The 23,633-nt window shown below is 47.5% G+C and overlaps 6 protein-coding genes across 6 annotated transcripts; 2 read left to right on the top strand and 4 right to left on the bottom strand.

The window, feature by feature from the left end:
- Positions 1–538: 538 nt before the first annotated feature.
- EDB82DRAFT_469854 (uncharacterized protein) lies at positions 539–2,790 on the bottom strand (the record flags this gene model as incomplete). The annotated part of the gene is made up of 4 exons (XM_025732270.2): positions 539–767; positions 809–1,273; positions 1,353–2,327; positions 2,420–2,790. The coding sequence occupies 4 exons, from the start codon at positions 2,788–2,790 to the stop codon at positions 539–541; spliced, it is 2,040 nt and encodes a 679-aa protein (XP_025591211.2).
- A 1,286-nt stretch (positions 2,791–4,076) lies between these two features.
- On the bottom strand, positions 4,077–5,027 carry EDB82DRAFT_482419 (uncharacterized protein). The gene has a single exon (XM_065608193.1). The coding sequence runs from the start codon at positions 4,451–4,453 to the stop codon at positions 4,196–4,198; it is 258 nt and encodes an 85-aa protein (XP_065465273.1). The 5' UTR covers positions 4,454–5,027; the 3' UTR covers positions 4,077–4,195.
- An 11,413-nt stretch (positions 5,028–16,440) lies between these two features.
- Positions 16,441–18,440, top strand: EDB82DRAFT_531496 (uncharacterized protein; the record flags this gene model as incomplete). Its single annotated transcript, XM_065609243.1, has 3 exons — positions 16,441–17,229; positions 17,289–17,675; positions 17,742–18,440. 3 exons carry the CDS (start codon positions 16,441–16,443, stop codon positions 18,399–18,401), a joined length of 1,836 nt encoding a protein of 611 aa, XP_065465272.1. The 3' UTR covers positions 18,402–18,440.
- A 166-nt stretch (positions 18,441–18,606) lies between these two features.
- EDB82DRAFT_519077 (uncharacterized protein) lies at positions 18,607–19,101 on the bottom strand (the record flags this gene model as incomplete). Its single annotated transcript, XM_025732272.1, has 1 exon — positions 18,607–19,101. The coding sequence occupies one exon, from the start codon at positions 19,099–19,101 to the stop codon at positions 18,607–18,609; it is 495 nt and encodes a 164-aa protein (XP_025591213.1).
- Positions 19,102–19,624: 523 nt separating this feature from the next.
- On the bottom strand, positions 19,625–21,589 carry EDB82DRAFT_3093 (uncharacterized protein). The gene is made up of 4 exons (XM_025732273.2): positions 21,408–21,589; positions 21,015–21,359; positions 20,526–20,967; positions 19,625–20,477 (listed from the first exon to the last, which is right to left on the bottom strand). The coding sequence occupies exons 1-4, from the start codon at positions 21,502–21,504 to the stop codon at positions 19,802–19,804; spliced, it is 1,560 nt and encodes a 519-aa protein (XP_025591214.1). The 5' UTR covers positions 21,505–21,589; the 3' UTR covers positions 19,625–19,801.
- Positions 21,590–21,916: 327 nt separating this feature from the next.
- On the top strand, positions 21,917–23,471 carry EDB82DRAFT_482398 (uncharacterized protein). Its single transcript, XM_025732274.2, has 2 exons — positions 21,917–23,068; positions 23,124–23,471. The coding sequence occupies exons 1-2, from the start codon at positions 22,167–22,169 to the stop codon at positions 23,236–23,238; spliced, it is 1,017 nt and encodes a 338-aa protein (XP_025591215.1). The 5' UTR covers positions 21,917–22,166; the 3' UTR covers positions 23,239–23,471.
- Positions 23,472–23,633: the final 162 nt, after the last annotated feature.

The following is a 23,633-nucleotide window of genomic DNA, read 5'->3' as shown; positions in this document are numbered from 1 at the left end:
GCTACCTTGATTTTTTATATTTCATCGTCAAATTCATTCTCGCATGTCGGGCCGGGGGAGGGTTGAAATGAGCCCAACACTATACATAGTAATCGCGTCGAGTGCCAAGTGTGGCGCCAAGCTGAAAGATTGTTGGGTTTCATGTCGCTTGAGAGATCAAACAGTGCTATAAACTTTGCCGATGCAACGGGGGACATGCCAAGGTAGTGTTGTCCCTCCCTTCCGACAGCACTGCCACGCCACATTAGTGCTTCAGCCCTGAGAGGCAACCAGGCAAGGACGGATAACCGCATTTAAAATGCGCGCGGAAGCACCAATTGATCCGAGCGATCAACGGACGCAGTAAAGCGGCACCTTGATTCGTTTTGGACTTGCCGCATCTGCATCATGCGGCAATCCGCCCACGCGATACAGAGTTTTCTCCGCGTCTGTCGTATGCCTCGCCATTGCAAAGTCGCTGTTTGGATGGGCTGTTCCATCTTATTGCGGGCGGTTGGCGTTGCACAAATTGCCGCTGGCTTGTTGTTTTCCAGACATTTCAGTGGTATGCTGATTGCAGCACGCAGATCACTTTCTTGACAGACGCTGATCTTCCAATAGAAAATATTCTGAAAAACAGACCCCACTGATCCTTCTTGGTACCGGCGATTTCCCTTTGGTACCCCGCCCTCATCCGCCTGATCCTCAACCCATCTAGGCCTTGACTCGTCATCTTAGCGGCCGACTTGTATGTCGTCTTTGCTGGGATTGATTGAGTCGCAGTCAAGCTTGTGCAATGCAGTGCTTCGGGTTCGGATGATGCATTTACCGAGGTGTTGGGTCTTCCTCGAGCATGCAGGCATTCTCCAGCATGTTGGTCCACTTTCCACTTGTGCCCGCGTGGCTATGCTTGAGATGCTGTCTGAAGTGATCCGCTCGGAAGAACTTTTTAGACGAGTTGCACTCTCGGAACTTGTGCACCTCTTGCAGATGCCTAATTCGTTCATCCCAGTCCTGTTCAGTAGCGTGTCGAGGCGCATTACCACCGTTCAAGGCGCCAGTACCAGGGCCGCGTCCAGATCGTGTGAATTCATCGCCGCAGTAGCCACAGGTGTCAGCTTCGCCAGGTCGGTTAGTAGAATCGTGAAAAGCCCTATCGTATCCAGAAAGAGCTGAGCATGACCATGAATGGCGGCGCACATGAAGCGAATTTTGGTGGCGCTCTGCCTCGTTCTTGTTCTTGAAGCGGTTGCCGCAGAATGAACACTCGTATTGCTTTTCAGCCTCGTGAGCACTAGTTATCAGTCAGCATTGAGTACATTCACGCAGCCTCAAGAGTGGGTCTGTGGAGATGTAAATGAGATCTAGCTTACTTGAGTTCCTCAGCCGTATCGAACCTCTTGGGCTTCTTGGGGCAACACTCGCACATGAAAAAGCCTTGGACCTTAGATCCGCCTGGCTTCTGTACTTCAGTAATCTTGCGTGTGCTTGCACCCGAGACAGTCCTAGAGTGAATGGATCCCCGGCCAGAGATGGAGGTTCGAGGGCTTGGGTTGAGGGAGACGGGGGCTGTATAAGGTGAGTTGCAAGATGTGGGTGAGATGCCACCTGGGGAAGGGCCCACAGGTGAGCGTCGGCCGAAAGAGTTGACAGTTGCAATGCCAGCGGGGTGCATTGACATGGACATGTTTGAGATGTACGAGTTGGATCGCGATGTCGATACTGAAGGCATTGTAGCACCCCGAGGAAGGCCAGTGAAACGACCGGTAGGAGATGTACGTCGGGGCATACCAAGAAGATGCTCATCATTGGGACTAGCGGCTCTTCTCTTCTGTCCACCAGGAACGTAGGCATCGTCAATATGTAGTCTCTTCAACGATTGACCATCTTCCATTTCCATATCCTCTGCTCCGTTGAAATCATAACTAGAGTTTGTTGAGGTCGCATCATCGCTATTGTTCCTCTTTGATCGTACTCGGGGTGAACGATCAATATCGGAGCTATCATTTGGTGATCGATCTCCATGGTAAAAGGGTGTGCTTCGGGGAGAAATGGCAGAGTGGATTGGTGTATCGGTAAGCCTTGCGGGAGAAGCTAGTATGCCACGGGAGTGAATGGGGAGTTGTACAGGCACACTAAGTGCTGGAGGGAATCGTCCTTCTGCAGAAGGTCTTCGAGAAAGGAGCTCGTTCGCCGAAGCACTGAGAAGAGATCGAGGTGGTGTCTTTTCTAAAGGTCGGGTCTGGTTAAGCTTCTTCTTGAGGGTATCACCATCTACATCAGCTGGGGATTGGAACTGGTAGTGGTTGTGGAGGCGGCCAAAGCCTGTGGGAACGGATTCGCGGGATCTGTGGATCTTGTTAGTCTCTTTGAACCAACGTCTTAGTCAAGCCATTGGAGGCCTGAGCTGAACCAATGCTCAATGCACGGTAACCCTTACCTTTCAGTTGATGAGTAACTGGCATAACCCTCATCTCGGTCGCTGGTGTTGCTTCTTCGTTGGTAACTTGGACGGTCTTCGTGAAATGATGAGTTCATGCTTCCGTAACCACTTGCGAAAGAACCTTGGGCATATTCCCGCTTCTCTCTCATATTCTCTGCCAAAGCGCTAGGTTGGTCGTAACCGGGGTATTTGGGAGGAGGTAGTGGTGGAGGAACGTCGTCTCTTTGTATGCCAGGTATTGACATGGCAAGACTTCTACTAAATGGTGAATCGTGGTGGTGGTTCGCTCTATGTCGGTCACCTGAAGTAGGGACTATAATGCTCGGGAGAGCCGGAGCGGGCTCTCTATATTGGGGAGGAAAGGCCATGTTGTTTAGCTTGGCAGTTGCGACGACTCGAGCTGAAGATGGAGCAAGAGGCAAATCAATGGCAGCTGAAGTTTGGCGAGGTTGGACCTAGGATGACATAGGACCGAGACTATTCCGTCATGAAATCGACGGATCCGAGGACGTAAGAAAGTCGTTTCCCGGTTGACTAAGTTTGCTATTCTTTATTTTTAGAGGTCGCCTCCTTTTGTTCAATTCGATTTTCAATTCGGTTCCGAAATGTCTGGTGGTGATAGGGCAAAAGTATGGGGTGGTTGTGCGGTGTTGTGGCGATGATGGCTTCTCGGCAGCACCGAAGATTGCTATGCTGGTGCAGCTGGCTGGGGCAGAAAGTTGGACGAATGACAGAGCTTATCGGGGGTGAAAGTCAAAGTCGTATTTGATTGGAGTCTTGGGTATTTGGAAATAAAAATTGAGAATTGGCCGAGAAAGTAAAAACCAGAGAAAGATGGATTGAAGAAACGATTAAAATAATGGAAGTGCGAGGATGTGATGTAAAAAAGAATCCAGATGAGAAGGGGAAGGTGGGAGCAAGGGCGGTTAAAGTTCAGTTGACTTCAGTTCAATTGACCTCAGGTTAATGAACCGACAGCGATGTTGACGTTGACGCTCGCTGGACTGAACTTTTGCCCTGTCACACCCTCTGTTCCTGACTTCGGCAAGCGTGCTGGGACCCCTTGTAAAGACTGCACCTACGCCCTACGGGGGTGGAACTTAGGGGGGGGGCCCCGCTCGAAGGGGGGGAAACCTAAGGGCTGAAGACGAAGACGGGAGTGGGAAGGGAAAGGAACAGGCAATGACCTTGGACTGGACAGGAGCAGCTCCGGGGACCGAGACAAGGCAAACAAGAAATGTAGCGGTTAAGAAAAAAATGACAGAGAAATGTACATGTCTTGTGATATTTTTGTTTTAATTGTATTCCTTGTGATTATTATCCGAAAGAGTAATAAGATGGGTGCAAGAAGGAAGCTGAACAAGATAAAAACTCACTGAGGAGAAAAGTTGTCAGTCATAACTGACTAGGGGGGGTGAGCATCTGCCGACACAGTAAACCTCGTAGGGGGTGTGTGTGTGTGTGTGCAAGGCCCAGCTAAAATGGACAAAACCAAGAGACAGACAGATGTTATTGAACTTGGGGTTGTCACCAGATGGAGTTTGTATATCCGTCCGTCCCTTGTATCCGTAGGTAACATCACGTCGGTGCTCAACGTATGGGACAGTTATTATATTGGGGCACGGGTGGCAGGTTAATGTGCAGCGGCATGGCACAGCATTCTTCTCTCTCTATCTCAAGCAAGTCAAGTAAAGTGCATGTGTTACATACATACATACATGTCAGTCAGTCCCAAAGTTCCCTTTTGTCAAGATCATGATGCATCTCTTTCTGCTAGATACCTCTCCACTTTGTCTCGCTCGCTCTTACATAAAACCCCGTATTACACTCAATACCCATCCAATATGGGAATCCTCGGATCTTGCAGAGCCTGGCTGGTCTGTCTCGCATTTTCTGCTTACCTCTGACAGACAGTTCCATAGGAACAACAGAGTAGATTGATAGCCACATCAATAGCAAAGCAACAAAAGACCAGAGGGGGTGCGGCATCAATCCGCTGTTAGGTCCGCATGTTACTGCTACAGGGGACATCCACCAGTTAGAACATGATAACCCCTGCTATGGCTCCGGTGAGGTGCTGCTGCTCCTGAGGATGAACAAAGTCAGTCCTTGTCCTGCCCTACGGGGTTTGCTTTTTTGTCTTGTCTTGTCTCCACGAGATGGGGCTGCTTGACATTGTATTTGGGGATCTGATGTCCTTGCCTGGCCGGCCACTTCAGCCTGCCCTGTAGCCCTGCGCTCTGCCCTGGAGGGCTGTCTGAGTCTGTGTGTGTACAGGGGTGTGTAGGCGGAAACGGAGAGTCTTTCTTTTGGTCTGGGGGGTTTAGCTTGTCACGGGGAGGGGGTGTAGGGCAGCTTACAGGACGTTGACTTGTCGAGGGTGTAACTCTAAGGGTACGAGATCTTGGATGTTGGTCGAGGTACTGACAGCATCTCACCTTGTCTTGAGTTTTGCCTTGGCTTGCCTTACCTCACCTCACCTTTTTTGACACAAGCAAGGCACTAGGATAGTCACGATCCTTCAGTCTGCAGTCTGCAGTCTGCTCACCTAATGCAGACAAACAAACAAACAAAACAGCCCACTAATAACGTTGTCTAAATTCGTCTGATCCTTCCGTAGGATTTGCCTGTCAGTTAGTAGTCAACGCTTGCGACAAGCTGCATGAGAATGCCTTTCTCCCTCGAGGCACTTTTCTCTCCTGTGGTCAAACAGGCTTCTTCCCTGTCTTTGCTTGCTTCTTTTTTGCTTCCGTTCCCGCTTCCTTTCAACTGCAACTCTCACTGGTTAAACTTGTGCACTTCCCGTCCGCCTTCCCGCTGCTATTCCTATCTGGAACCAACCAACAACCAACCAACAAACACAAAAAACGACCTTCTACTTTCTCCAACAACAGGGTAGCAGGGCTACAATTACTACCACCACCAACAAAACAGGCCGACCCTCGGCCGGGTATCTTTTCCAAGCCTTGCGGGATGCATACATTCCACAGCGGCAATTGTAACTTCCGCTCATAGAAAGCCAAGTATAGATATCCAACCTTGGGCATTATCTCGTCATGAAGATACGAATATCGTGGCTTGGAAATCGCCATACATCATCATTCCCTTGTTTATGCCGCCTCGTCATCCAGCCTCGTGGCTGCGACATGCTTTTGTGATTTCCCCTCTAGGGACTCTTTTTTCTTTTTCCCCTTACCCACGCGCCACCCGAAACTCAATTTGGGGGGTGATAGGTTAAACGGTCACGACTTGTCTTTGGCTCTGGGGAAACTTTTTTGTCCAATTGTCGTTTGAAGCAGGCCGAGAAATGCCAAGTAATTCTAACTTGGTTAACCCAGACAAGAAATGAGGCTCAGCGGTGAATGTGGCATTTTCATTTCTCATTCCTTGGTAAGCCGTACCTTCCAAGACTTGGCCATACTCGGCAGATAAACAGTGAGTATTATTATGACTCGAATATTCTGATTCAAATGATCAGCATCAAATGAAACTATGGATGTTTGCAACAATGTTCGCTATTCTTTTATTTAGCCCCATCACTCGTGCAACCTGCCAAACACAGCGATAGTAAGTAAGCCGCTATGACATTGCGATGTCGCTGTTTCTTTCTCACTGGATTGCAATGCAAGTCTTTTGCGGGTTTTTAATTTTCTTTCGAGTGATATGTCACCATCGGAAATAACGCATGATTCTTACAGCCGTTCTCGGACGATTACCTTTGTTGCTTTCTGAACACAGTACATTACAGTGACGAGAAGTTGACCCCGCGCGTCCCAGTAGACGTGGATGGATCACCAGTTCCAGCTACCACTAGCGACTTTATCTAGCCAGGATCCTTTTCAGACGGACCCTCTTTGACGCACATCGCCCTCAATAGGCATCGCCCGATGGAAAGGTAAGGGAGAGATGGTGAAGTTAAGAACAGGCAATTTGAGCGACGTGTGTCAGTGCCAAAACTTAGTCTAGCTCATGTAAATCATGTCACTTTGTTTGGTAGGTTTACGAGGACCGAGCCTGTGGCGCTGCTGTCAAGAAGCTTCCAGCCCTAGCTAGTAGAGCTTAGATAGATCCTTCGATCCTTTATCAACCTCTATTTTTCTTAGCGAGCAGGCCACATGACTCTCGGTACAGGGAGGATTACTCAAAGAAATGCCAGATCTCAGTTCAATTCAGTTGAGGTTTTGATCTATTTGTTACTAAAGGATCAACCCCAGACCCGGAGAGGTCCGCCCGCTGAGCGCCGAAACGTGAACCAGCTAATTCAGTTGCCTAGCGCCTAGACCTAGACCTAGGGGACGGAGCAGCTACTGCTGTTACTACTACTGGTTTCAGCATAGCATGTTGTTCCTCCAGGATTCTGATTCCGCTTTATCACGGACGGATCCCACTTGGTGTCCCTTGCACGCGACTACGATACGATACCTAGACACTTGTACCATGTATGAACCGACTTTAGCTTGGCTTCTCGTGATGTGGTGGCCTCGGCGGTGATGGCCTTACAGGGAGAGTGAAACCAATCTGTCGGGTGCTGGTCAAAATGGAGTCATTTCGTCACTCACCCTGATCAGTGATCTCGTGTCTTGGGTTCACGGCATGGAATCTGAATTACACAATAATTACGAATCCGGCACTTCACTTGCACACGAGAAGACACACAGAGTAAATTGGCTAGAAATTGGCGGTAAAAGTTGACTAGCCTACTTACAGTACATCCAACAGGCTAAGCCCTACACGCCTCGAGCTCGTTCTGCATCGTGACTCGTGGACTCGTGCCGACAGATGAGACGAGAGAATTTAGGTTTTAGCCCAAGTGGGTTTACGTCGGGAAGTGGCTTTCCCAAAAGTCAAGCCACACTCTCTTTCTTTCTTTCTTTTTTTTTTTTTTTTTTGGGCCTTGGCGGGGGCGTTCCTTCTCCAAAAAGTGAAAATGAGATGGCGTAACTAGCGTGTGCAGGAAGGTGGTGTGTGTATGTGTGTGTGTGTGTGTGTGTGTGCGTGTCTTTCCTTCCTTCTGTTCATTGCTCCAGCTTTCTCAGCCCTACCATGGACAAAATGAGAAAGCTGCAGCCCGGTCTTGGCATTTGATTTGAATTGCCTTGTTCGTCTTAGGGTTGTTTGATGATGTTTCTCTCACATACCAACCCTACTCTATAGACGTCATTTGACAACCGCAATTACTTTTATCTTTTATTTGTTATCATCAATATCTCATATCGAGAGCAAAGAGGCAACGTTACAATCGACTCAAACATAATTACATGCATCTGCCGAATGTGGAGAAGAGAGCTCGGTGCATCATGTTTGTGTCGAATCTGGTCATGATCGACTTTTCCAGACGTCAAAGCCCACTAATTTATACGGTACAGCATGTACTTGTATCACAAAGGAAATGAAGTCAGCCTTTTTTCGACCCACGGCGGAATTATTACATACGTGAGAGAAACCAAGGCTCTCGGTAATGTCCAAGACCCCGATGACTAGAAATGGATGAGGGGAGGGTGTGACTGACTTTCAACGCTTGACAAGACCAAGACTAGACTACCGACGTTACCGGCTTGTGCCACACCTGGTGGTGTACTACTCTGCACATCTCGAGGGCTCGGACATGGCATTCGGCAGTTCAGTACCTGCTTCTTTTGTGCTTCCATGGCATCTTCTATCCTCATCGCCATCACACAACGCCTCCCAACACTGCATAATTGACCGTTACTCGTCATTGTCGTCGTCATTTTGCTCAGCCATTTTATCTGGACTGATGTCTTCCATTCCCGGGACTCTCCCACTCTCCGACACTCACTCAAGCTGTCTGACACAGATTCATCAACTGTCCATCTTTAGCTCTCCATACTCTCGGGCTCTATCACCAAAAAGGAAGTCAGTTCGGCACAATGGCGTTTTGTCCCCCTGGCCGTAAATCTTCGGTAAATCTTGTCCAAAAAGTCTGACGCGCGGACACCAAAACCCAACCGCCATGGCATCTTCCGTTGCATATGCTTGGTGGCTGTTGGTTCTTGTTCCAGTTATCCCAACCAGGAAATCCTGGAGAAAAAAGAATCCACTGTTCAACCGTTGCTCGGAGAGTGGATATTTATCTGCACGGTATTTTTGTTTATGCTGTTGGCTGTTAAGGTTTGTACACTTTTCTATATTTACAATATGTCGCTCAGATTACTATGCACAAAACAAAAAGGTTCCCAGCATGGCGCCTCGTCTTGTTCTGTTAGTCCAAAGCACCATCTCCTCCAAGATCTATCCTGCCACGTTCTTAAATCGTAAACTAGTTCGCAAAGTCCCCGTCGCTATCTTCAGCCCTGTGTGCTGGTCCCCTCTTCTTGTTAGGTTCCTTTTCTATCCAGGTACATCCCTGGCCGCCTTGCCTGTCTGCCCCCGACGACGTTGCAGCGAACTGCATTGCCGTTGACGCTTTACTGCCGTTTCGGATAATTAGACCAGGCTGTACAGTAGCAGTAGAGAATACGACGGGCCTGTCAACGGGAGGGAACTTTTCGTATCAGAGCAAGGCAAGGCGATCACTGTGCAGTGCTGCACAGTACATAGCGATCCAATCAGACACCATGCCCCTCAACTGCCGAGCGGCAAGTCCCTGCGAGGTGTCAGCACCTTGATTTTCTGGCCTGGGGCCATGGCCATGACCTTGTCGCACCGACTTGGGTTTCAGGAATGAGTCCATTCCACAAATGGAACGGCTAGAGTTACCGCTAGATGACCAGTGACGAGACTGTTCAGCACAGTGAGTGAACAGAGTACAAGAGACTGAGTCTTGGTGGATGACGACTGAAGGAGGCGCAGCAGAACCCAACATCACACCTTATTCCTCCTTCCCGTGCGATAGCGGGCGTCGATCTCGATAGTGAACTACTTTAGTGTGCCCTATGGGCTAGGGATGATTGACAGAGATAAAAAAAAAATGGGGGACCCTTTATGCATGGGATGGGCTTTTTAATAATGTAACCGATTCGACAGACACCCTATTAATGGTCCACTGAATGTCTACGGGTAACATTTTCCAATCGAGACTCGTTTATAGCAACGCCGTCATTATTACATCCAAATATCAACAACAAGGTGTTTCAACCACCTCTTTTGTCTCTCTCCTAAACCCGTACTTCCGCCCTGGATCCCTTCAAACAGTTGTCCCCGGGATATTGTCTCCTTTAAGGCAAGGTTGTGACAATCATTCGAGACTAACCGACGAATGGGGGTGTAGCCGAGGTTCTCCTTCGGTCCCACGTCCCTGTCATTCCCTAGACCAGACTGGAGGAGGCTCAAAAGGTGAGGGAGCATGTACGTACGCGAATGACGATATGGGCGTCTACCGAAACGCTTCGGGATCGGATTTGTAAACGAGGAATAACAAACTCTCATCTCTTTCAAAGACATAGCCCTGCGGTTGCGGGCGGGAGAGGCAGCGCCACAACCAGACCATTTCTGTCTTCACTGTAACTCTACATGCTTTTATCCTTACAGGGAGATTTCCAAGGAAGGGGCTTTCAGCCCAGCGAGGCGGGATTGGCTGTAAAGATATCCTTGGCATATGCGGCTCGAAAAAAACAACTCTACAGCATAGCAGCATTACATTGCATTTGCAGATTCCTGTGGCGAAATACAACGTTGAGCGGGTTACGGATACAAGACCCTGAATTAAAAACATGAGTCGATAACGTTATGTGTATTAAAAGACTGTGATATTGATGCTATTTTGGCCAACAACTCAACTTGATTCGTCCGGAGATATAACCGAACCAGAGATTACTTGGTTAGTCTTCCGTCCACATCCGGTTTGTACATGGCAATTCCAACTTGCTATCCGCGGACTCCGTATGGGATTTACTTTTTAGTCTACAAGATCGGCATGGAACCTTGTTCGATGCTATTTATTCACTATAAATCACATATTGTTCATTCTGTGCAAGGAATGAGTTACAAGTTCCACACTTGAACATCTAATCTCTCACAGCCTGTGGCTTGGCTGTTTTGTTGGTAGTGAACCGCGCGTCTAATACCCGGCGTCAAATTAGCAAGCACTTTTGTTTCTCTCTAACTAGTTCAAGAAACTAGTCAGTTGAGACTTGCATTCTCGAGATGCGACTGGACGCCTTGGGGCGGAGAAAAAAGGCTACTATTGATGAGAAATGTCTGAGTCTAGGTCATGCGATACACGACGGAACTATCCAGTTGACTCAGGGGTGTATAGCTAAGGTTCTTTCCAAGAGCCAAGGCGGAGTAGTGTCTTGTCTTGTCTGTGTTTGTAATTTCTCATGCACAGCAACTTACAGTATCAGCCCTTATTCATCGTAACAGCAGATTGCCATTCCCATTCAATGCCATGCCAGCTTGGCAAGTCATATCAGGTGGAGATGAAGCCAGACACACAAATGCATCGAGGCTCTTGGCCGTCTCCCCACAGCCCCTTGTTATATCGGGGCAAATGGCCTGTTAGTATTGGGTCCCTTGCTGGGCGGGAACCTCACAGCCTTATCCAGACGTGCTACTGAGCTGAGTCCACATGCCTCGGCTGAACTTGTATAATGGATCGACCGTCCGGATCTCCCCCAGCTGCTTGTGTCTCAAGCAGAGTCATGGAGTTTATGTTATTGGTCTTTGTCCGAAAGGCCTCCAAGACCGTATCCTGAGACTCGACTTGCAAGAGGGAACATTCTGTACGTTTGTTGAGCGTGTCACATGTTCTCTCGCACATATGTAATCTATGCGAGCTGTCTGTCGGTACCTGAGCTGATGGACTGGGGAGGAAGATCTGTGGGGTTTGTTTGCTGATTCAACGACAAGAAAAAAAAAGCAAACAATTCCTTTCTTCCGAACTCAAAGATCTGCCATGCCATGCGCTCGTGGCCGATCGATCTGGGGCTTGACTTGACTTACTCGCCAAACACTGAGGAATCAGCCCAAATGAGAATGTCTTGTATGACACGACAATGGCTCGCCAAAAAGATAGTCTGTGTGGGTTCTTGACTCTAGATCGTGCCCAAGGATATTGTTGAATGAGTCAACACGCATCATGTCTCACAGAGTTAGGTTGCTGTACAACACTACGCAGCACTGACCTTGATGAGAACCCTGTGCTTTCTTGGGCACACCAAGATGGACTCATTCAGGAATTAAACTACAGAGGGAGAAGAAAGGTATGTACAGCAGTACAGCGTAGCATGATTTCCCTGTTGCTCGGCTTGTCGTTGCAATCCTACACACAAAGGGAAAGCGACTCATAATGATGCAAAATGCAATGTCAGTCTCGCAATTCTGCGCCGTTGTACTTGACTCGTCGCGTGCGTCTTGTTGATAGGGCTTGACTTGGTCCTGTGCCCCAATCCTACGTTGCAGAATTTATCCAACAAGGACAACAGTCTGTCAGTTACCTGTAAGGATCCAAATGCCTGCTTGACAAAAGACGCCGTTGAAAACCTAGGTTATCGTTATCCGTAGGGCTACACAATTTACATGAGACGGACGTCACACCGTACATATCACATTGCAGGGACAAGGTATACACTCAAGAAAAGAGAAGGTGCCTGTCAAGCGAGAAGGTATAGAACTCACCCCACGCCCATTGAGTTTGTCAAATCAAGTACCGAAGTGTCATTTCAACATTAATATTTGGTGAAGCTGTTAACCGAAGCCAAACAGCGTGCAAGAAGTGATTTAGCGAGGTCGATCCTTTATCTGAAACGGGGTTAAATAAGGTTACCTTGCCTGAAAGGATTTGGTAGAATGAATGAATGGCCTTGTCAAGTGTAATGGGACCCATCAAGACTGCTACGCTGTGAGCGGTGACATTCAGGTTGTACAGATGACTTTGCAAATTGTTTGTTAATCTACCTGGCTCCGGAGGATGAAGCGATCGAATATTACAGTTAAGTAATTCGCGAGTGTTATTGACAAGGTAACAAACCAAGCATCTGACAGACGATGGAGGTGGTAGGATGAGGATGAGGAGGAGATCAATTTAACCCCTCACACCCACCTCGTACTCGCCTTGAATCCTGGAATGTTTCCAGAAATATTCTGGAATGATTCCTGTTTTGGATTGTATGAACAGGGGGTTTCCTCCCTGTCATGATGTTGTACGATGCATACAGATCGTAAACGGTGTCTACACTCACTGTTGAGTGTGTCTGTTACCTATACAGGGTTTAAGATACGACTTCCTCTTCTCCATACTGAACTTCATGGAACTATTGGGCTATTCGTGACTGATGACTTGGTTTACCGTATTTCAAATGCCCTGTAAGTAGCTCCAAACGCTTGCAGGGCGCACTTCGGTGCTTATGCGGACCAGGCTTCTTTTAGCACTCAAAAGCCATACCCTTGTCTTTTACCACTGACACATATTGACTTGGGGCCCAAGTACGTACCCGGAAGGCCTTGTTCGTTAATTCGAAACAATCACATGCATTTTACAAGGATGAAATAGAAAGAACAAGAACAGAGCTTGCTCCTGCGGAGGTCCGCACTCATTATTCCATTTCTCTAACACTGTCTGTAAGGCTTTGACCAAGATCTCCATTCGGTATAATTCCGTCTTGGTTCAATAGCGGAATACATAAACACTTACTAGCCTGAACTATAGTCCTAGTGTTGGTCCACATGGCTGAAATGCCCATCTTTCCGCACCCTGTATCTAGTAGAAAAACGGGACTGATGCCGCGTGTCTTGCTCTAGGCCTCCTCGATCTAGTGAATCCGAGAGCTTGGAAGATGAAACTAGCCAAGTGCAAGTACATAAAGTAATTATTGACAACTCACTCACGACGCAACGTAACAAAACGGGTGAGAGGAAGACCAGGCCCGAGCACTGTTTAATATCACTACGCCTCATGAATCCCTACAGTTACCTACATGTTAACTACCTAATTAGGATAGCATGTTTTCACAAGCTTTTTAGGCCTCCGTCAACCAACACGTTCAAAAGTCAGATCATGGAGATAAAGTCAGCATCAGTTTTACATCCTTCCAAAAGACCAAGAAACCTTCTAGAACGGAGATGTTTACCTTTCCCAGACGCCTCTTCCGTTAGAGCAATCAATGAGGAGTCCGAGGGTCCGAAAGGGGTCGGACGGAGGCTATTATGTGTATGTTCCGACTACTGACGTCGACACCACCAGGCCCAAGCTCATCTTTTTAGGTTTGTATCTAGTCTCCATAATAATTCAGCCCTTGGGTCTTCCCCTGGTAGGGCGCTGGCGGGGGAAAGTCTTAAGTACCGTAACGACACCGTGACATCCAGAGGCCAAAGTGCCGTTTACATTTTCCGCCAGCGGAACGGCAGTCGGGGAATGGAGCCAAATTGTTCAGGTTGCACTAGACTCCACTTGTTGCAGTCTAGTCCTGATGATCGAGATATGTCAAGTTGATACACTTCTCCTGTGATTCCAAGCTGTGCCTCATCGCAATCTAACTCAAGTCCTTTCTGATCAACATGATATGATGAGCTTTTGGTCTATCCATCACAAGCAAGCAGTTTAAATCTCCGGCGGTGTTTCTTCTGGCTCATCCTTCTCAGTGAACGGATGTAACCCTGGTCCTGCAACCCTCGCACCCCACTGCTTGTTGTGGCAAAAGATGCCGTAGACCTCCACCCATGGAAGTGTCAATGAGGGGATCTCAACTCTGTTCAGGGCCCTTGGCTTGGAACGGGAGGTGTTTTGACTTGTGTGGGGTGGATTTTTCTCCTTCGAGATCCATGGTTCAGGCTTCGAGCGGTAAGGCAAGCCCAGATCCAGGGGTAAAAAAGTTAGCTAGTTATTGTAACATCGATGCGAACGCGAGATAGCGTTCGGTCGTTTGACATAATCGGGAAACGTCATACGGCATTACATGACATGGTGCTAGATGATCTCCGAAGCTATTGACTCAAGTCCCCTCTTTACCTGGTCATATTCCCCGTGAGTTAAGGATCCTTCCATGGGTAGGTAGCTCATGACGGTGATGAGGGACGATGCAACGCAGTCGGTAGGGCTGGCCTTGAGGAATCTCCGACTGTGCATGTACCAGTACCAGAAACAGGAAAAAGAAGGCAAGAGAAAAAAGAGGAAACCCTCCGAAGATGGGCGGAAGAACGTGACTGGATACTTTGTTTGCATTAGTTTAATCTGCACATCCTGATCAACAAGTTCTCTTTCCGTAATAGAATGACTACTTGCCATCATAGCGTATGATTGTATGTACGGTACATGTTCCACCAACTTTCGGAGGTTTAGGCAAAATAGGCACAGCACATACAACGGGCTGAACGGAACGGGTATTTTGTCTGAACCAAGCGAGTTACAGGACAGGACAGGAAGAAAAGGGTGCTTTTTTCCTTTTCCTGTATGTGAACGGCCCGTTTTTGTACCAGACTGTCGGGTCTCGTTGTTGGTTGGTTGTCTGATATGCATGATACGGAAAGGACGGGGCATGTTTGGATGGCATGTTGTGTTGGGTGTTGGTTATGGAACAATATATTCCGATGCATGTCTCGTTCTAAAGATAGGGCGAGGCGAAGCAGGTAACAGGAAGGCTAGATTGTTGTAGAGAGGTCTCGATGTTTTTTTATTTGAGGCAGTGTGGCCCCGGGTAGTGACCGTGTAAATCACAATGGAGATACATGTCTTCCTTCTATGCAGTTGGTGACGGCCAAGCCTCGTATTTGAGGGTAGCATATCAAGAGGTCGCATTCAAAGAAGTCTACAGGCCAAATGGCATATTATCCCTGGTCTTTGCATTTACAATTGAGGCCTCCCTGGAACTGAAGGGCTTGGGTGGCGGGCCCTGTTAAATGCTATTCACTCAGGACCAGAAGTTGTTAACAACGCTCTAAAACACATCAGATCTCTGATTTGATCTGTGAATTATCTAACTAAACTGACAGAGGTAGCTGTTGCCTCTCCAGGATGAAGCAGGATGTACATGAAGGCTGTGAGATTGAGCTGCTGTAGATGGTTCAATTGAGCCAAACGCAAAGAACAAATGTTGGTTAGATTGCTAGACACATAGCTAGAAAATGGAAGGGAATGGAATGGAAGGAAAGCAAAGAAGAACCTTAGATTGAACAACTTAATCGTGAGGTGGACTAAGCTAATCGCGAGTTGAACTGAGCTGAACTATGATATGCTGCGACTCTGCTCTACTTCACGCTCCAGGTGCTTGTATTGTCGCTTTCGATTCGGTGAAGCGCGTGTAGCTACCAGATCATTAAATAGTTCCATCCGAGTCTGGCATCTATATTCAACTAACTTTGCATGTCGTGAAATCCTCGACTGCTTCACCAAGCGTCCGATGGAACACCCCATGGCCCAGGCCTCGAACCGCAAAGTCACCCATGAGGATGCCTAAAGTTTAAAACATCAAGCTTTCATGTCTATGAAACTTGGAGTTTTATTTAACCTTTCAATTGGAGACAGTATATCCATCCTCTGTCCTAGAGAGCCAGGCTCAAGGGAGTTGGTGTATATGTTGATGTGCCATATCGTTGTGAGAGCATGCGGATGTATACATGTTTATTGCTATTGAACATCGCTCTCTTAAATCACAAAGAGCGAGAAGGTATAGAGGAAGTATATTATCATGGCTCAAACAAGTACAATTCGTCCAGTAACCACAAACTCTAAAGCTTCTCGTGGGTATTTTGTATTTACACAAAACTCTACCAAGGCAGATATAAGGTGCGCCCACTCCATGTTCAGCATTTCTTTATCTTCATCTTTCTCTCTCCTTTCACAGTTCGAATACTGCTTCTTATTCCTCCCCCTTCTGCACCTTACCTATCATCACGAGATGGATTCAACCGCCTCCCCATCAGAGGTGGCTCAACTTGCCCCTGAACTCCAGTTTCCGCATGGGTCATGGCCGGACTGCAAAGGATTGACGCACTTCTACCATCCGACTCTTTGCATCTATTGTCATAATCCCGTGTTGATACCGACCACGACAAGGGCTTTGAACTTGACGGTGGACATGAGCCGTGCTATGGTGTCAAAGGTGCTGAGTGCGTTATCTACGAAGATGGCCGTATTGACTTTTGCAAGATGGTTGTTCGCATATTCTGGCGATCCGAAAGATTACCTCACGAACATGAAACCTTGTGCTCTCTTGTACTGCAAAGATCCTCATGTCGGTACCTGGAAGCTAATTTGGGAAATCACTCGTGATATGGATCTCTCAAAATACGAGGATGAGGGTATCTGCTGGTGTAAGGACAGTGATATCAAGGTATCACATGGACTTGTCACCTTCCATCAAGAATGCTTTATGGCTATCAACGGACCTGATTTGTCTACGGAAAAAATGGATCGAATGGGAAGAGCATTGTTTTGGACGGACATACGCCGTCTCGATTTCTCTCCTCACAGTCGCCACTATCTTCTCCAAATACCCGATGCGCAAGACTACCGTCACGATTCCATTTCCAGCGCGGGTCAAATATTTGGGCTCTCGCTTGATCGTCTTCCGCTTGAGACACTACGGCATATTCAGTCATATTGTCGAGATGCCCCGTTCTGGAAAACGGTAAAGTATTTGGACCTTGCAACCTATATGGACATGGGGCCAAGGACGGAGATGCTGTCTACTTCTCTTGCCAATGTTTTGCAATGGACACGTGGAAGCACATCGCCAGTGCTTTCTTCAGCAGATGCCATCTATGGGCATATGCGTATCACGATTGATAAGCAAGGATTTTGCGAGATCGACCGGCTTTCCGAGTACCCGTGTGTATGCCTGGTGAAGCGGCCATCCAAAAGGTTTATTATACTTGAAGCACACCATGCCGAGAACATTAGTGCCTCCTTCAAAGTAAGTTCGATCTCTACACCAGTGTTTACTTCACCGATACTTATTATTGACCTATCTAGGACGGAATGTGTTGGCTCGGGTTACGGAATACTCATTCCATCTCAACTATCTGGGACATCCCAACGCCCCCTAGTGGGCTTTTGTCATGTATGTTAAGAAACAGGCGGTATAACAATCATACGCATCAAGAAGCCTGCGGAACAATGGTAGAGGTTCCAGGAAACAGACTCGAAACCATTAACCTCGACGACATTGGTGGTCTGACCTTGCGCTTCACTCTCTACGGATTTGAGGCCAAAGGATACAGCAAACCCGCGCCGTTAAGGCAAGCCATGCAATGGGACTCGTGGCAAGGGACAGCGTATATTCCGCTTGCATCCAATGATAGAATTCTATGGATGCAGGTCCGAAGGTACAGTGATCATACCTCTTGCATAGGTGTACTGGTATGTGCTATCCTCCCTCCCCTCTTCGCATTTTGACTCCTGTCTAACTGACTACCTATGTATCAGGTCAAGACTGAATTGTCAGGTATAATCCACCTTGGAAATCACGGCGGAGGACTTAGCGAGATAATCGCTTTCAGCGAATCTCCACGTGCCATCTTCCAGTACCCAGGCGGCGGAAATAGTGCACAACAAGTCGTCGCCATTCATCCAAAAAGCAAGCCTTCCCTAGACCACGAAGTTTCCGAGCTTGTAAACATTGGCCCTCCTATCCCCGGTGTCATACCTGTATATTTCGATCACACTCCCATCTGGTCCTGGGCTTCTCTGCAAGACATAGCGAGCGTACACGTCTTCAACGCACTTGGCGACGGAGGTTTTGTGGGAATGCACATCACTTACAAGAATGAAGGACAGCGGTTTGTAGGCGACGCCAATAGAAGTGCGCCTTACCGGATCTCTGGGTGTCAACCCAAGGAGGTGCGAGTTGAGAATCCGACTCGACTGTACGTAAATGCCAAGATGCATCTGGATTACCACGAGAAAGTTAGGTTCTCTATTGGTGATGATGACAAGTTGGAAAATTCTCCACAATGGACGGGGTATGATATTGCAGGAGACTTGGGCTTTTGGGAGTTGCACTTTTGGTGTGACCCTACGGGCTGCTCTCACAGAAGTAAAATACAGGTTCTCCGTTCTGGCAGTTGGCGGGGTGAAGTAGAATGAGGTTGTGCATCACAGACAGGCAAAGTAGAAAATACAAGCAATTGTTAACCAAGGTCAAGTGTTATTGTGTCCATCTAGTGCCCCATACAAAAGAGAAAGTGAAAATGATCAACTCCAAAAGCCCAGTATCCCATCGCCTATCCGTATCTCCGCGCCATCAAAAGATCCTCTCCGCCGCCCATCACCCCTTCAGTACCAAATGTCCTTAGAAGAAATGCGGGTAGTCGATGTCGAGGAGGTCCAAAAAGTATCCCACATAGTTCCAGTCATCGTAGATATGGTACTTGACCAGATAGAGAATCCCGAGAATAATGGCCAAGAGAAGAAGAAGCTTGTAGATGAGCCACAAGAAGCTCAAGATCTTATAAGACGAGCTTCTGTCACGAACTATTTCTTGTTCCGTAGTAGCTGGTTTCTCAACAGTATCCTCCTGTACTGCGTCGATGCGAGCGATGCGGTCCTTGAGATCATCGATCTCTTCCTGTTGGTGGTGGATATGAGAGACCATCTCTTCATGTTGGGCATTTGTACTATCGAGTTGCCATTGCTCGACGCCCCGCCGGTCCTGGTTGTTGTTGGGGGTCGCCATGTTGACTTTATGAGTAGCGAAACGAAGGGGAGTGGCGGTTGGGTCAAAGAGACGCTCCTTTTGAGAGCCTTGGTCATTTGGGATGTCGTGGGTTGGGCCTCCGTTGGACATTTTGACGAGTTGTTGTGTTTGACTCTGTAGAGTTGTACTGAGATGAGAGTCTGGTTGAAGATAAAGACTTGTTGTTTTGGTAAGAGACGTTGATCGTGGTTGGAGAATCTGAATTAAAGATTGAAGTGGTATTTATGTTCGCTATAGCTCTATTGAATGCGCTATATCGCATTGCATGAAAGGACCTGCAACTGTCTGGGAATACCTGTGTCGCCCCTTTGTTCCGACGACACTCACAACTTCTCAAGTCGAGCAACTCCAAAGGAGGCTTGCAAGAAAATATGCATTCATATTTTAGAGAAAGACTGATGCTGTTTTTGCGATATGTCACGTACAGATGGACCATTGCACACCATGTAGAGTTTTGTTAGAGATGCATGTCTCCGTCAAAGAACAAAGACTCCAAGAGTGGGAAAGCAACTGACGCCTTTCACAGGAGCGGCGAGTTATTAAATGAACTGTATGCATGGCTGAAGGATCTCCAATGGTCTTTGAGTCCGTTTAGTTGCGCTTGCTCAAGCTGGATGTTTCCATTCTCACGTATATCCATCGGACTTCCCGTTTAACAAGGCGGCCACTCTCAAACCGAGCCTTGCAGAAGATTGTGTGTTACAGCGTAATGCTAGGCTGAGCTGCTGAAATCTTTGATGAACCTCCAGGGCTCTTAGGGTAACAGCGTCTTTTTGCTTGAAGTGAGGCTTCAATGGCCACAAACTTGCGCAGCCTCATACGCCTCTCGACCAGGTCCATCATGGACCACATCAATCCACATAACCTCCCTCACGCGCACCCTCACCTCCTCCCAACCCTGCCTCCCCGCCAAACTCCGAATACACTGCACAAGCCACTCCTCACTCCCCTCAAAAATTATCATCGACCCAACAAGCAAAAGCCAAAGCTTAACATTCGCAGCTGCTTCTCCCTGAACAGGTATCCCCTGTATAGCCTCTCTAAACTGAAGCTCAAAAGACTCCGACTTTAATTTAGTTCCCAGCATTTGTAAAAACATAGTCGATTCGTATGCTAAAAGACCGATGCGGAGTGCTTCTGGCAGCGGATCTGAAGAGGAGGAAAAGTCAAGCTTTAGTAATCTGTATTGAATCGAGAGCATGATTTCTTGAAAGGCTTCGGGTTTGAGTTTTTGAGCTCCGGGAGAGAGTTTGTTGGCTAAGGCTGAGAAGTCGCGGAGGTCTTTAAAGGCGTTTTGGAGGCGCCAGTCCCAGGTGTAGTACATGTTCATAAAGTTGAGGGATGGCTCTTGGATCTCGAAGGAGCATGCGACGGTTCCAAAAGCTTCGAGGAGGGGTTCCCATGCTGGTCTGCCGTCGTAAATTTCGGGTTTGCAACCGTTTCTTATGGACCATCCGAGATCGACGCTTCAACGATTAGTAACTATACACAATGTTAGACTTGGGCAGACTCACCGACATAGTTTGATCTGTAGCTGACGGTTATGTGTGTATGCCTGCAAACCACCTCTCATTCCTACAATCCGCCTCAGCCCATTAGAGTGTGCCTCAAAAGCCTGTGCATCTTCCATGGCATCAGCCATCGTGGCTAGAGATATAATAGTAGCAGTCGTAGTATCATCCATCTGCTTTTTCGGATCTTCCAATCTATCCTGCAACAGCTTGATGGTATGTCGCAGCCGGTTCCTCGTCGAGGGAGAAAACTCTCCACCCCAACCCTCATTGTGTTTTCCTCGGCCTCGGGCCGTGATGAGGTCTTTATAGGCGCTGACCATGAAGCAGACGCAGTGCAGATAGGCTGGGTCTTCTAAAAGCCAGTGGAACCAGCTTGATTTTTGGTAATCTGAGTCGACGCACCATTCTGCTGGGTAGAGCGTATCTTTTATAGTGGTCAGAACTGGGTAGTTAGTACATAGTGTCACTGATGATATGGGACTCACTTACATCTGTAGATAAGGTATTGAGAGTTTTGATCAAGTGGAGCAGCGAATGTAAAGAGTTCTAGATCAGGAGGAGGTTTGATCAGGTGGGCGATGAGAGATGGTGACTGAATCCAAGCTCTGTCACCACGGGAGTGGGTATGTCCGACAGTCCATAAAGAGTCTTGTGTCAAGTTTGTAACGGCCAATGTAACAGGGCGATGGATCTCTTCAAAATCGTCTTGTTTTGGTTGTATTGTCAAGGTCTTCTTGGTATTCTTGCCGCGCATTACATGGCTACGGATGAACTTTCGGGACTCGGGCGCAGGTTTACCAACGGGTCCCGAAGACACAAACTCAAACTTTTTAGCTAAACATTTTTAGTCAGGTCCAAAGTGGTTTATTATTAATAACTCACGACCCTGTTGGCGAGGACCTGGTCTACGAGCTCGTGGCTTTGTCTTGACTATCAGCGGCTGCGGGTCAACAGGCGCGGCAAAGAAGGGTTCCAGCATGACTAGCGAGAGGTGCGGGAAGATAGCTTAGAGATGATAGATAGGAGATTGTGTTCAGGTTGGAGATGAAGCATTTACTCCTTTAGGAAAACAATCTCATTATCGTAATGACAGCGACAATATCACCATCAGTCAGCATAATCCTCAATCTCCATGCCAAGACCACGATTGTTTTCCTATTCAGGTTAGACTTTGTCACTTTAAGGCTTAGTGTCGCGATGCATGGGGATAAGCACTAGTTAATGCCGATCCTCCGTTGCTCCTGACAAAATGACTCGAGCGCTTACTGTGGTCTATATTGAGACAGGTGCTGTTTTATTGTGTCTCTAGGATTGTCACCCTTTTTGGGACAAGGGTCGGTGCTTCGTCTCGCCATTACTGGCTTCGGTGTTGTAACTTTGTCCGACATACTCCAACGGGCTTGTAGATGATCCACGACGATGCAACGTCTAACGGCTCGGATTTAACAGCTTCGTGTTATTGTTTTCCTTTTCGGGTGTATTGCGAATATGCTTAATTGTTTAATTCTCCGTCGCAAAAGACATAAAAGAGTACAATCTCTACATCATTGAGGATGTATAGCTTATCAATACAAACATCAGCTTTAGCAATACTACCATTGTAACATTTTAATACATTTTATATAAGTCCAGTACATCATAATGGCTCCCAAGTCTCTTGATCTTGTCGCCGACGACTACCACTTTCTCGGTTCTCAATTCACAAAGCCAGTCCCCGTACCCAAGGACCTGTCCCTCTCAGAAAGCACAATCATCATCACCGGCGCAAACACAGGCATCGGCTACGCCACAGCAGAGAAACTTCTCTCCCTAAATCTCAAACGTCTCATCATCGCAGTTCGATCTCTCTCAAAGGGTGAATCCGCCGCTGCCAAACTCCGCACACAGTACTCCACAGCTGAGATTCTCGTCTGGCAAGTCGACATGCTCTCTCACAAGAGTGTTCAAGATTTTGCCGACAAGTGCAAAACTCTCAATCGAATTGATTCCGTCATCTTGAACGCTGGAACTCAATGGACTAGATTTGAGCTTAGTCCTGAAGGTCATGAGTCTTCGTTCCAGGTCAACTATTTATCCACTGTTCTGCTCGCAACTCTTCTTCTTCCCACACTCAAGCAAAAAGCCCCCGCTGGTCAACCTGGACGTCTTACAATTGTCAATTCGGGGACTTCCCTGATGGCTGAGTTTCCCAACGCTGACGATGATAATGTCCTGGCGCACTACGACGATGAAAGCAAGTTTTCTGGCGGTATTAACCCCGTACCCTCATACGCCAAGCAAAAAGCTCTCGCGCACTTTTGGGTTTACAAACTTGCTGAGCGTTTGAGTTCTGATGATGTGATTGTCAATCTCGTCGATCCAGGTCTGGTAGGAAACACGGATCTTCAGCAGCAGGGCAACTTTGTGATGCGGCGAATCTTCGCTGTGATGAAGTGGCTTGTTGCGCGGAGCTTGGAGCAGGGTGCAAGTACTCTTGTTCAAGCTGGTGTTGTGATGGGGAAGGAGAGCCATGGCTCGTATGTCATGGATTGGCGGATTCACCAGTGAGTACCTGATATACTTATTTTTTGGAGCGATGAAGACTGACAAGTTGTTTAGTTACACCAAGTTCTTGCATACCAAGGAGGGACAAGCCTTTGCTGACAAGGTTTGGTACGATACGTACAGGGAGTTGTCTTTTGTTAATGTTGATGGTATTCTCAAGTCTTTGTAAGGTAGCCATATTAAGGAGTTGGTCTTTGTCTTCTGGGTTTAGGTAATTGTGTATCATATAGAATAATGTCCATTTCATTTTCGGCCCTTCTGCACCAGCCGACTAACAAAGAGCCGTCATGTTGTAACTAGTGGGTAACGAACGGTTGGCTCCCAGGCTTTAAAAAATAAACAACCTAAGAACTCTAATTCTAAGAAGCATAAACTGACCTACTGATTTCATCTTTTATGCTTTAGTAGCCAAATAAGAGATTTACACACGATGATGTTCATTTCATCTGCAACTACCCTATACCAGCTGACTAACAAGGGAAAGTACCGTTGCAGTACAGTGCGGTAGAGGCCGAATCAACAAAATGCCTGCTAGATCTACAGCCAGGTCTCGGCTGAACAATT

This window comes from Fusarium venenatum, assembly GCF_020744135.1.
Source record: "Fusarium venenatum strain MPI-CAGE-CH-0201 chromosome Unknown EDB82scaffold_1, whole genome shotgun sequence".
In the NCBI taxonomy this organism is placed as follows: Eukaryota; Fungi; Ascomycota; class Sordariomycetes; order Hypocreales; family Nectriaceae; genus Fusarium; species Fusarium venenatum.
This window is presented reverse-complemented; position numbering and strand designations above follow the sequence as displayed.

Coding starts and splice junctions, on each gene's coding strand:
- EDB82DRAFT_482419 (XM_065608193.1), bottom strand. CDS start 4,453: ATGTCCCCTGTAGCAGTAACATGCGGACCTAACAGCGGATTGATGCCG.
- EDB82DRAFT_3093 (XM_025732273.2), bottom strand. CDS start 21,504: ATGCTGGAACCCTTCTTTGCCGCGCCTGTTGACCCGCAGCCGCTGATA. Junction 21,360..21,407: donor AGGTCCTCGCCAACAGGGTC/GTGAGTTATTAA, acceptor AAAAATGTTTAG/CTAAAAAGTTTGAGTTTGTG. Junction 20,478..20,525: donor CTACAGATCAAACTATGTCG/GTGAGTCTGCCC, acceptor TAATCGTTGAAG/CGTCGATCTCGGATGGTCCA.
- EDB82DRAFT_482398 (XM_025732274.2), top strand. CDS start 22,167: ATGGCTCCCAAGTCTCTTGATCTTGTCGCCGACGACTACCACTTTCTC. Junction 23,069..23,123: donor ATGGATTGGCGGATTCACCA/GTGAGTACCTGA, acceptor CAAGTTGTTTAG/TTACACCAAGTTCTTGCATA.